Consider the following 11,552-nt stretch of genomic DNA (forward strand, 5'->3'; position numbering starts at 1 on the left):
ATTGTTTTTCTTCAGTTTATTCTGAGGTTTTCACTGTGAGAGTTGTGAGACTTTTAATTGACTGCTGTGCTACCTGCCAGATTCTCAGTAATGATTATACTTGTTCCAATCCTATTAATTTCTCTGCCCCTTCATGAAAAACGCTTGAATCATATTTTAATTAAAAAATTAGCTGTGGAAGGATTTATTTCAATGTATGAGTTAATCATATTAATAAAACACCTCCATATTTCACTTAATATGGGCCAGAATTCTGCAATAAGTAACCTGTGAAAAGGTGAACGGGATCCGGTTGCACAAGCTGTTTGTAAGGTCAGACTTAGCCTAGTTCTACCAGAAGTGTTTACTGAGCAGAAATTTACAGGCCACTTAATTAAAATGGCTTGCACTACACAATCTAGCTCTTTCGTACAGATTAGTTATAACTAAAAATTACATCAAGTAACTCTCAGGTGTAGCTGTAGCTAACTAAACCAACTGACAAAAATAACATTAGTTTACTAACATATGACCCATTTTATTAGATTGAGGAGTAAAAGAGGTAATTTTTGAAAATGTTTTAATCTTCTGAGAAATTACATTTCACAAAGATGTATAATATACCTCAAATAACAAAACATTATGCTGATAACGTTAGCCTAAATGATGTCAGTCACGTAAGCTTTGTCAGATACTTCCCTCTTACTCTAAATAATATGAATACTACTAACTAAAACACAGAAAATGTCACAGGAACTTGCTTCAGCAGAATCCTAATATGCGTTTAAATATATTTGATTGAAAGGAATTCAGATTTTGTCATGTAGTCTATGTTTTAATAGTTATTAATGGGGTCTTTAGCAGCATAGGTCACTAAAACTAAAAAAAAAATGTACCCCTTCATTTTAACATCAAAAAAAAATTCTAATGTAGGGCAATGATAAAATTACATTTGAACAACCCAAATACTCGTCTTTCGCCAATGGCATTTTTATCAGAGACCTTGGAAACAGCATATCCCCTGTGGAGTTCTCTTTATTTCAAGAGAATGTAGATTTGACATTTCGCCTAAAAACACACAGAGAGGAGAGGGAAAATGTCTTATCATTGGAACTTTTCAGCAACGTTTAAACAAATCTTGCGTGATGCAGGGATGTTACCTTATGCCAGCGTAGTGTGAAGAGTGGCAGGGCCAGATGACAGTGGGGGCAAGTGCTGATCTGGTCTGGATCTCCTCCATCACCCCAGGGACCTCTGCCGAGTCTGTCTGCCAGGGAGGTTGCCTTATAGGTGCTGCTTAACCGAAGGGGGGTCACCTGCCTGCAGAATCCACCCTCATCCTGCACTTTTTCCTCCTCTAGCTTAGCCTCTTTATAATAGTCCCACCTGGATGCTTGGACACACTCCAGCTGGTTTGTGGAGATACAGACAAAGGTATTAATTAAGTGACTGCATGTTGGAAAATGCTGTACAGTGAATTTGGGCTTAAAGCGAGACAATGTTACTTTTGAGAGAAGAAAGAACACATTTCTCTTGCAAATGAAAAGTTAAATTCATAAGCAGTGAAATGCACCCCTGCTCAATTCAATACACTAATGGGTTTTACTGCCACAGCCTTACGTGGTCCGGCATGACCAGTAACTTGTGGTGGCAAAAATTAGCAAACTTTAGGTAAATATTGCTGTGTAACGCATATTACTAAGTCAGTTCAATGAGTACGTAATTCATGACTCTTATCCACTTGTGCTACTGTTATAATATCTTGGCATTTTAGCGATATCCTGGCATTATTTCATGATTGCCACTTGTAGCTTCAGTGGCTGCTGTTAAGCAAAAGTCACATAGTCCTGCTTTATGCAAAGCAATAACCGCTTAAAAGTTTGGAAGCTATCGACAATCTGGAAAAACAAATTGACAAAAAAAAGGATATAATAACACAATTTTGGAAAGTTATCAGAAATTCACAAAACATGACTACTAGCTGCAATGGACGACATCACACATCATCATCAACCTTAACTTTAGACAAATATGTGAAGTACCAGCTATTTCAATGTTGATTCATATCATGTCACACAACTTCAAACACAACATAATTTTAAGAATGTAATTTTTTTTGCATTTTCAGATCTGTATGACACGGAACTGCCAGTCTTTCTTATAGGGTTCATAATTTTCAAGTTTTTTCAAATATTCCACATAACCTGTTTAACTTGAGGAACTGTGCCCATAATATGCATAAGAAAAAAATGTATACCTCATGTTTCTCGATATCCTCAGCTGGAAATGACATCATACATCCGCTACAGCTAACTGTTACTTTCGCTGTGGTAAGAAAATGGGTGGGGCAAGAGTTAATCAGAGAAGATCAAAGTATTGCGGGGGTTTGAAATTTGTGCTGAATCCTGCATGCCCTTACTCTTATTTGGTGGAGTGCTGGTAGTTTGAGGAGGACTTGAGCCATTGTTAGTAGCCGAGCAGGTCGAGTTGTGCTCCGGCTGGTCCCTCAGTTTGACGTAGCGATTGCAGTCCCTGCAGAGCTCGGTGCGACTCCCACAGACCTGACTGTGTTTGTCCAGCTCCTTCCACGGCAGCTCCAGCTCGCAAAACTGACAGGTCTGCAGACGCTCCACACACTCATCAGACTGGGAGACAAAGCAGAGCTGAGTCACACAGATGAAGACATGTCGTGAGGCACATACTGTATTGTTGCTGTATGTACTGTATTGTTGTTCTTTTCGTGGCTTTTCTGCCATGACAAGATTTAAAATATGGGATATATTCTGGGATTTGTTGGCATGAGAGTGGAAATGACAAGATCTGGAGTTTCAATGCAGAAACATCGAGAGATATCCGTACTTTTAGTCCCTACTCTGCCCTAAGCAGGTAAAACAAGCTGAGATAACCCTGATGACATCGCTATGACATCACCAGGGTCTTTTTTTTCTATACATGTTCAATGTTTTTGCTCATATTATTTGGTTAATAGTTTGTCATTTTTTTGGCCACTGATGACTGTGATGACTGGGGGTGTGGGAGGTAATACAGGTGGAAAGCAATATAAAAATCACTCAAATGACAAATAAAAATACATAATAATAAACAAAAAATCATGTCGATTACATGAGAGATATTTCCTATACTGTACAATAGTATACTACTCCTTATGTCCGGCCATCAGTTACCACTGGACTCACCTCATGATCCATTAGGTGACAACATTCCATCTTCTGGTTACACTTGGAGCATCTCACCTGCAAACCAACAGAGTTGTAAACCTACAGAGAGTATACCATCATGTGGTGTGTGTGTGTGTGTGTGTGTGTGTGTGTGTGTGTGTGTGTGTGTGTGTGCGCACCTGAGTGTGCTGTTCTTCTCTGTGTTGGTTCAGTTGCTCTCTGGGAACTGCTTCATCACAGTCAGGACAGAGACATAAGAAGCGACTGCAGTGCGTTTCATGCAGAGCGAAGTTGGTCTCTGCAACCTCCTTGTGGCTTAAAGAGAGTGGGAGACTGTCATCTATCTTTTTCATTTGGAAACATTTTATTAAAACAAAATACAGCACTGAATGTACTGTATATATATACTGTATATAAAGGGACTGTACAGAGATGATTAGTGCTGTGGGGTCAGAAAAGGGGGATGATGATGTATTTTTTTTGGAGGAAGGACAGTGAAGAGATAACGGACACTAAATTTACTCTTCACCCTGCCCTTGCATGAGTTATTTAAAAAAAAAAAAAAAAAAAAAGGATCAAAAAGTCACAGATGTGGTCTTTAGTCTGTGCTGTGGGTCATAAAGGAGCACTCTGTCTAATGCAGAGGGCAGTGATCCTGTTTGTATTTCATGGCTTTATTTTCCCCATCACAGTCTAATAGGAGCAGTATGTCCATTTGGAGAAACACAAAATACATCTGTACACACCCTCACTTTAGTCTGCATCATAACGGAAAGTTTAAGAAAGTGAAGCGTGTTTTATAAAGTTGCCCTGTACTATGTCATATTTAGCCTTTTATTTACTATCTCTCTCTTCAAAAATAAAGAATGACTAGAATATTCAGTATTTCACGTTTGCCATGGATTTGGATATTGTTCCTTTCACTTGCAATGTGCTCATTGGTGGCTACTGTACACTGTATTATTCCATGAATATAGTTATGTCTCCACTGTGGATAAACCTGCCGTTTCCAAAGCCTTTCTGAGTTCAAGCTAGATATAGACCATCTGGAAGTGAACGGAGAATTTGTACCTTCTAAGTTCTAAACACATGGAGATCTACAATAAAACACTTTACCACTTCATATTGCCTTATCATCAGATGTCGTCTGGTACAGTGTCGGGATCTCCAATTCTTTTCAGTCTCTTACAAATACCGTCTGACACAACGCACCCGGCAGGACTTCATCCCAGTGCTCGCTGCTTTGTGCGGTGTCGGTGCAACAGCTGTAAACATCATACTGACAAACCACTCTATTCGGTGTGCGGGAACGCCGAACTGTGACTCCGACCGATTTGTTCGACGTCCATATTGGTTTAAGTCCGGGTGTGGTATATTCACCTGTCAGTGATCAGAACAACCTGAAACAACCATACTTTGAAACGTAATTTGGTGTGTACTCCTCCAACGCGACTCACATGAAGTTAACCCTCACCATTGGCCGCAGGTGCGTGTTGCCTTCTTGTTGTCCATCGACAGAGATGTTTGAATGAAGATCCACGGAAAGTCGAAGAATAATCTGGAGTTGGAAACTGACCTGGCACTTTTCCTATCATTTCACCAAAACAGAAAGTGAAATCGTCTCTTCCACCTGCTATTTTGCGCATCTACCACAGGGTGTCGCAAAAGCTCCATAAATATGATTCCATGCTTGACCGGGACCATCACAGAGCTGCAAATGGCTCAGATTTAATCATTTTGTGGAATTAGGATTTTTGCCTCTAAAAAGATCTCAATTTTATCAGAGATTTCTAAACAGTAATCGATTGACTTCGCTGCCTAATTGATTGAGCGATATCTTATAAACCACTGATCTCTGTGCCTATTCAATCACGTACCAGTTGATCGCGTACATGTATCTAGAATGAATGCAGTCAGATGCAATAAATCCTCCCTTCGTGAAGGTTATAATTGTTTGATGGTGTTTCTTCAACACTGGGGAGGATGTAGTTAGTGGTTCTGAACTGTACTGAGTTATACTGACAGGTGTTCCTATTATCTTGTCCACGCCATTTAGATCCACTTTATGGTCATTATGGAGACTGTGGATCGCAGTGCTGTCGACTTGCGTCGCGTCGTACGGAGAGTGGATTTTAATCTTCGGTCTTTCCCCGAAGCTATAAATAATTCAAAAGAGCGAAACCTCAAAACAGGATATTTTTTCTAAAGAATGGCAAAACAGCGTCTTCGTCGTAACATGATGGCATGACATACAACATACAACGCTGGTGTTCCTCGTCCCCAAAGCGTCCCATCTGAGTTACGTGGATGGGTACTTTTAATCTACATTGACATATATATTATAACACCGCAGCCGATGATACTCAAAAAATTAAAGTATCCGCCAACTCATGGATGGCCTCGTTGAGGGCTGCGGTGTTTCCGATAGTTGTTGAATGTGGAAGAACCACTGTTTGGATGGAAAGCACTACGACGACGGGTGCCGGAAGCTAGCGACTGTTACGATGGGAACAGATGGGTTTTTAACCCAGAATAAAAACCGAATACAGCCACGTTTTCTGAGAACATTTCCTTTAACCTCAAAACATATTGACGTTTTCCTTCCCTCAACGTGTGGCGTCGTTCTGGCCACGTGCACGAGATTTGAAATCCACTGTTGCTGTGGCCTGTCGATTCACGGTAGAATGTGGCCCGGAAAGCTCGCGGGCGACTTGTTGGCTGTAGTTCGAGTCTGACTTCAGTTAGATGACGTTCACCGCGTCCTTACACGGGTTTACGTTATCCTGAGTGAAGTGAACTCACAGCCGTTGGAGCTTGGTGGCATTTGGAGTGAGGCGACGGTGGCAGGAGCAGGTGCCAGGTCAACGTTTCAGGGGAGGCTTGTTTCGTGTGGAGCCCGTGTGGCGAATTTACCGCATGAGTAATGAACAGTAGTAGTTTTGGCTGTAATTTGATTTTGCTCAGCCACCATCACAAGTACAGTATGATCAGGTCTACGTATCCACTACGTTACTCTGGAATGAGGTATCAGATTATTTAACAAACTATATTTTGCCATTTATCTAAATGAACATTTTTTTTTATTTTCCGGGAAGATTAAAAAGTAAGCACAGATAGAGCTTAAGAGTGGGCACAAGCTCACCTACAAGAGCTGTCTGCCCTCAACCGCACCCAATCCCCCTTGTCTGGGAACGGCCGCTCAGCCATCCTGCCCCTCAGTGCAGGGGCCACAGCCCCAGAGGCTATGGCCCTTCCGCTCCAGCGACCGCTGTTGGCTGAGGAGGAGGCTGAGGGTTTCATTCGAGAGATGGGTGCATGGGGACTATCCAGGGACTGAATTGTGGGATCTGCAGAGATAACGGACGCCACTCAAAGGCCCCTGACGACGCAGTGGGTCCTGTGGGACGGGAGCGCGCCGTGGCAACAGTGTAAATCTAGTAACTGACTGAGATAAGGAAAAACATTATTGATCTCAGGAAGTGTATTGGTATGTTACAGCAGCAGCTACTATCTGGGCACAGCTATGCAGTAGTACCCGAACAAGAGCAGAGATGGGGGCCGCTTAAACAACACAGTTCAGAATTACAACACTAGAATTATGGATATTAAGAAGATATGTGAATATAAAAATCGTGTGGAGAATGTCAGAGAATAGAGGGACTTTTTTCCTGGCGCAGCACACCTGAAGCAGAAGCTGGCAGCGCTGCAGCAGGAGGGAGGTGATGGAGCTCAGGGAGCCACCTCAGCAGGCTTACCGGGAGAGAGATGAAGCTCCCACAGAGGCGCAGAGGTTGTGGGAGACAGTGGAGGCAGCTAATGCTGCTACGTTAACACTGTATTTGATACTTCTGGATTGGTTATGGCGACGTTTCACTCACCGTTATATAAACTAATCTCTCTCTCTCTGTCACTGTGCCTTTATTACGATCCTGGTGTGTATAATGCTGTGATAAGAATGATGGCCAAAACTATGTAATAAGAAAACACGAGTCAGAAACTGCCGGGTTTTCTGCCACTTTCATTGTCATGTCATAAAAAAAACTAATTTGCAAACTAAAACAATTTTAAACTTGAAATTCTATATTTAAACAGTTACATTATAAATATTTATGTATTCATATATCAGTACTTATCCATATTGTGTTTCTGAAGCAGGAAATCCAAGAATAACAAGTACGAAAAAATAATTGGCCTTATTAATTCATATGTTGGTTGACATTTTAATATTTTGGATGATTGGGTATTTGATTTACTTTATCAGCTGCTCATTTGTTTTCTTGCAATTTTTCTCTTCACTTTTTGTTACCGGAAGATTTTCTTAGCTGGTATTTAGAATTGGCAAAAAGCCAAGGTTCTGTAGGTGCACAGTGAGTACCGCAGTGGTCTTTGTATATGGGCTGTAAAGAATACCATGCGTTTTTTACTCCAGATGGACATGGCTTTGGCTGCTGAGGTGCAGACCAGTCGGCAGCAGCTGGAGGAGGAAAGGGACAGAGGCAGACACCTGGAGGAGCACTGTCAGCAGCTCAGAGAACAGACAGGTTGGGAGTATCAAGGGGTACGAGAGCAGTCTGCTGTGGCTGTGCTACAACCATAGCAGAATGCTGCTGTAAGGCTTTGAGGGGAAAAAAACTGTAGATGTACATCATACAAATTACAGTATATTTCATTAGCTGTGTCAGGCCTCGCTCATGGGCCTGATAGTTGTTCTAAGTTCCCATCTGAAAGCTGTGGAGGCCAAGAATTTCACGTAAAAATACAGCCTGTCAGTCTGAATTGTTTTGTACCAGCAACAGTATAAAACCCAAAAAGTGTTCCTTACAGTCAAATAAGATGGAGAGAGAAAAGCAGAAACTCTCACATCTGAGAGTTTAAATGAGTTTTAAATGATTAACTGATGCGAGGGGTGTCCTATAACACTGAACCGAGACACTGTGCTTTCCCTTCCTGTGCCCACATTTCTGCCACTGATTTTAAAACAAAGAACAGTGACAAAGCTGGACTCAGCACTGATGGCTGAAAACCCTGTTTAATACACACTTATCTCATGTTATGCTACACGGTTTCTGAGTTTTCAAAGGTTTTCAAATTCCAAACCCAGAAACTAATGGCTGCTGTTTGGGCCTCCAGCGGAGCAGTTTCTTAATGCAGATTTCAAAACAAAGTTTAGAAGTTAAATGTGAAGCCAATTTCAGGTTTTACATATTTCTTTAAAGGAGTTCTCTGATTTTTTTGGGAAATCTTAGATGAGAGTTAGATGAGAGGAGCAATACCACCCTCCTAGCTGTCCATTAAATATGAAGCTATAGCCAGCCGCTGGTTAGCTTAGCTTAGCGTAGCATTAAGCCTGGCTCTGTCCAGCACATAACCCCCTATAAACCACAACTTGAGATTTTTACTGGTTGGTTCTATATAACTTAATTAGTGGGATTTAGGGGTGCTGGTAGGAGGATTTGTATGACTTTCAGACAGAATCAGGGTAGCTGTTCCTCCCTGGTATCTCCTAGCTGTAGCTTCATATTTAACAGAAAATCATGAGACTATTCCCAGAGAATTATTCCTTCTATCCCCTAAACCTGCCGTGCATGTTGTAGTGTATCTCGAGGACTGAAATTTGTGTCATTTATTTATCTGCTTATGTTCTTTTCTTAAATATAAAATTCTTTCTAGCTACAGTATAAACACAGTCAGGTATTACAGAAATCACATTTATATTCTTATTATTCCCCAGTGCCACACATGTCGCTTGGTTGCTGAACTACATTTTTCTGTTTGATTTTCACAGCAATAAAGGATTCCTTTGTGTTTGAGTTGAAAACTGAACTGAAAGTAAGTAGATAGAGTAAAAGATCAGTGAATGGAAATACCATTTGTAAATTTTCATCTTTAAGATGAATGAAAAGTAGTGCATATGATATTATTTTTGTTGGTGTTTATTATGTGTGTGTTTTGTTCAGAGTGCTCGTCTGGCCTTACAGAGGCAGCAGACAGAAAACAGCAAACTGCTGAAAGAGAGCAGGGAGATGAAAGCTGCTGCTGACAGAGACAAGGTTTTTATATATATACATATATATACATACATACATATATATTTATGTATGTATGTATGTATATATACTGTATGTGTGTGTGTGTATGTATGTGTGTGTGTATATATATATATGTATATATATATATTATATATATAATATATAATCTTTCTCTATTTTCTCTTTATTCCCCAAGTTCACTGTTTCATAAAAGATGACATGAGTGCATGTTAATGGGGGAGGAGAAAATATAGAGGGAGCTGCCAGAAACACTGATGCTAGCGATGCAATTAGAATTTTTGTACCTGAATTGGTCGATTTTTAAATCGACCAATTCAGGTCGATTTGAGTGTGGCTAGCAGGAGCTGGCCACACTCAAGGACAGGTCAGAACTGCATCAGTTTACAAACAATGCATGACTAGATGTGAAAGCTAACTGTAATTACGCTCACTGAGCACTTTATTAGGAACACCTGTACACTTGCTTAATCATGCAATTATCCAATCAGCCAATCATGTGGCAGCAGTGCACTGCATAAAATCCTGCAGATACAGTTCAGGAGCTTCAGTTAATGTTCACATCAGACATCAGAATGGGGAAAAAATGTGATCTCAGTGACTTTGACCGTGGCATGATTGTTGGTGCCAGACGGGCTGGTTTGAGGATTTCTGACACTGCTGATCTCCTGTGGTTTCCACACACAGCAGTCTCTAGAGTTTTTACTCAGAATGATGCCAAAGACAAAACATGTCCTGTGAGCGGCAGATCTGCTGATGGAAACGCCTTGTTGATTAGTGGTCGGAGGAGAATGGCCAGACTGGTTGGAGCTGACATAAAGACTACGGTAACTCAGATAACCACTCTTAACAACTATGGTGAGCAGAGAAGAATCTCAGAATGCACAACTTGTCTAACACTGAGGCGGATGGGCTACAACAGCAGAAGACCACGTCAGGTTCCACTCCTGTCAGCCAAGAACAGAAATCTGAGGCTGCAGTGGGCACAGTCTCATCAGCACTGGATAGTTGAAGACTGGAAAAATGTAGCCTGGTCTGATGAATCTGCATTTCTACTCACTCACGCTGATGGTAGGGTCAGAATTTAGCGTCAACAGAATGAATCCATGGACCCATCCTGCCTTGTGTCAACAGTCCAGGCTGGATGAATGTGCAGTTGACAAATCTGCAAAAAATATGTGATGCAGTCATGTCAACATGAACCAGAGTCTCAAAGGAAAGTTTCCAACATCTTGTGGAATCCAGACCACGAAGAGCTGAGGCTGTTTAGAGAGCAAAGGGAGGTCCTACCCAGTATCAGTATGGTGTTCCTAATAAAGTGCTCAGTGACTGTATGTTTGCATATATAATGAAAGACACAATTTTAAACATGGAACTTTAAGTGACACCCAAAGGCAAACTACATTGTAACCATATCAATAATATGATACAGTAAAGAAGAATGAAACATACATACAAATGCCATGAATATGGGATGTTGATATAATGCAAATAACAATTTGAATGTGTCAAGAGTTATTAAAATGCAATTTCTTTAAATCAAAATTTGATTTCCCGCATGGGATATGTGTGGTTAATTTATACATGGTCGTGCATATTTGTATGCATATTTGGATCATGTTAACCCGTGTAACTGGTGATGTTACGTGTTGCTTTCTTCTCAGGCTGCATGCTCAGAGGGAAATAAGGAAACACCAAGTGGAGGTGGAGAAATTCCAGCAACTCCTAATGTCTACTCATTCCACGAACAACCGTGCTGTAAGAAATCACACTATTTCTGCTCATACAGGCTTTTTAGATTGTGTGAAGCTGATAAGAAATTTACACACATAATGTATGTCTTTAATATTTATAGAATGAAGTTAATGTCATACATGCATTTTGCTATTTTTCATGTTATCAAGAAATTACCTATATTAGTTTCCCTCATTTGCTTTACAAGGGGACTTTATATAAATTTATATAAAGCTGCACTGGAGGCAGAAATAAACTCATTATTTGGTGATGGAGCCAAATAACTTTTCAGACTGCAAATTGATTTAAATTTGGCAAATGTAAAAAGAAGAGAAGGACCTCTGGGCAAAACAAAAAAAAAAAAGTTTGTTAAAGACTCATTTGATCATGTCCTTTGTGTTCTTGGAAGGTCAGCAGGATAAATAATCAGTAAATCTAATTAGCTAATGACCAGGATGGGCATTTAAAACTTTAGAGGCAGGTAACTTTAATCAGCTAAAGTAGTGTTTCTGAAATGCTTTTTTGTGGTCAGCAGTAGAAGTATTTTCTATCACACTATTACTTTTATGGAAACTGTACTAATAAGTGATACGAAGGATAAACAATCATAAAA

General features: G+C 40.4%; 1 protein-coding gene across 5 annotated transcripts; it reads right to left on the reverse strand.

The window, feature by feature from the left end:
- Positions 1-187: 187 nt before the first annotated feature.
- Positions 188-6,048, reverse strand: xaf1 (XIAP associated factor 1). Of its 5 annotated transcripts, none has more exons than XM_040131664.1 (8): positions 5,961-6,048; positions 4,633-4,746; positions 3,338-3,473; positions 3,177-3,233; positions 2,399-2,624; positions 2,237-2,304; positions 1,140-1,388; positions 188-1,047 (listed from the first exon to the last, which is right to left on the reverse strand). In XM_040131664.1, the coding sequence occupies exons 2-8, from the start codon at positions 4,668-4,670 to the stop codon at positions 1,015-1,017; spliced, it is 807 nt and encodes a 268-aa protein (XP_039987598.1). In that variant the 5' UTR covers positions 4,671-4,746; positions 5,961-6,048; the 3' UTR covers positions 188-1,014. The 5 variants fall into 5 exon arrangements, with proteins under 5 accessions (XP_039987598.1, XP_039987597.1, XP_039987600.1 ...); XM_040131663.1 differs by lacking the exon at positions 5,961-6,048 and adding an exon at positions 5,737-5,929; XM_040131666.1 differs by lacking the exon at positions 5,961-6,048 and adding an exon at positions 4,275-4,538 and having other exon boundaries at positions 4,633-4,786.
- Positions 6,049-11,552: the final 5,504 nt, after the last annotated feature.

Source organism: Xiphias gladius, chromosome 7, assembly GCF_016859285.1.
Source record: "Xiphias gladius isolate SHS-SW01 ecotype Sanya breed wild chromosome 7, ASM1685928v1, whole genome shotgun sequence".
Lineage (NCBI taxonomy): Eukaryota > Metazoa > Chordata > Actinopteri > Istiophoriformes > Xiphiidae > Xiphias > Xiphias gladius.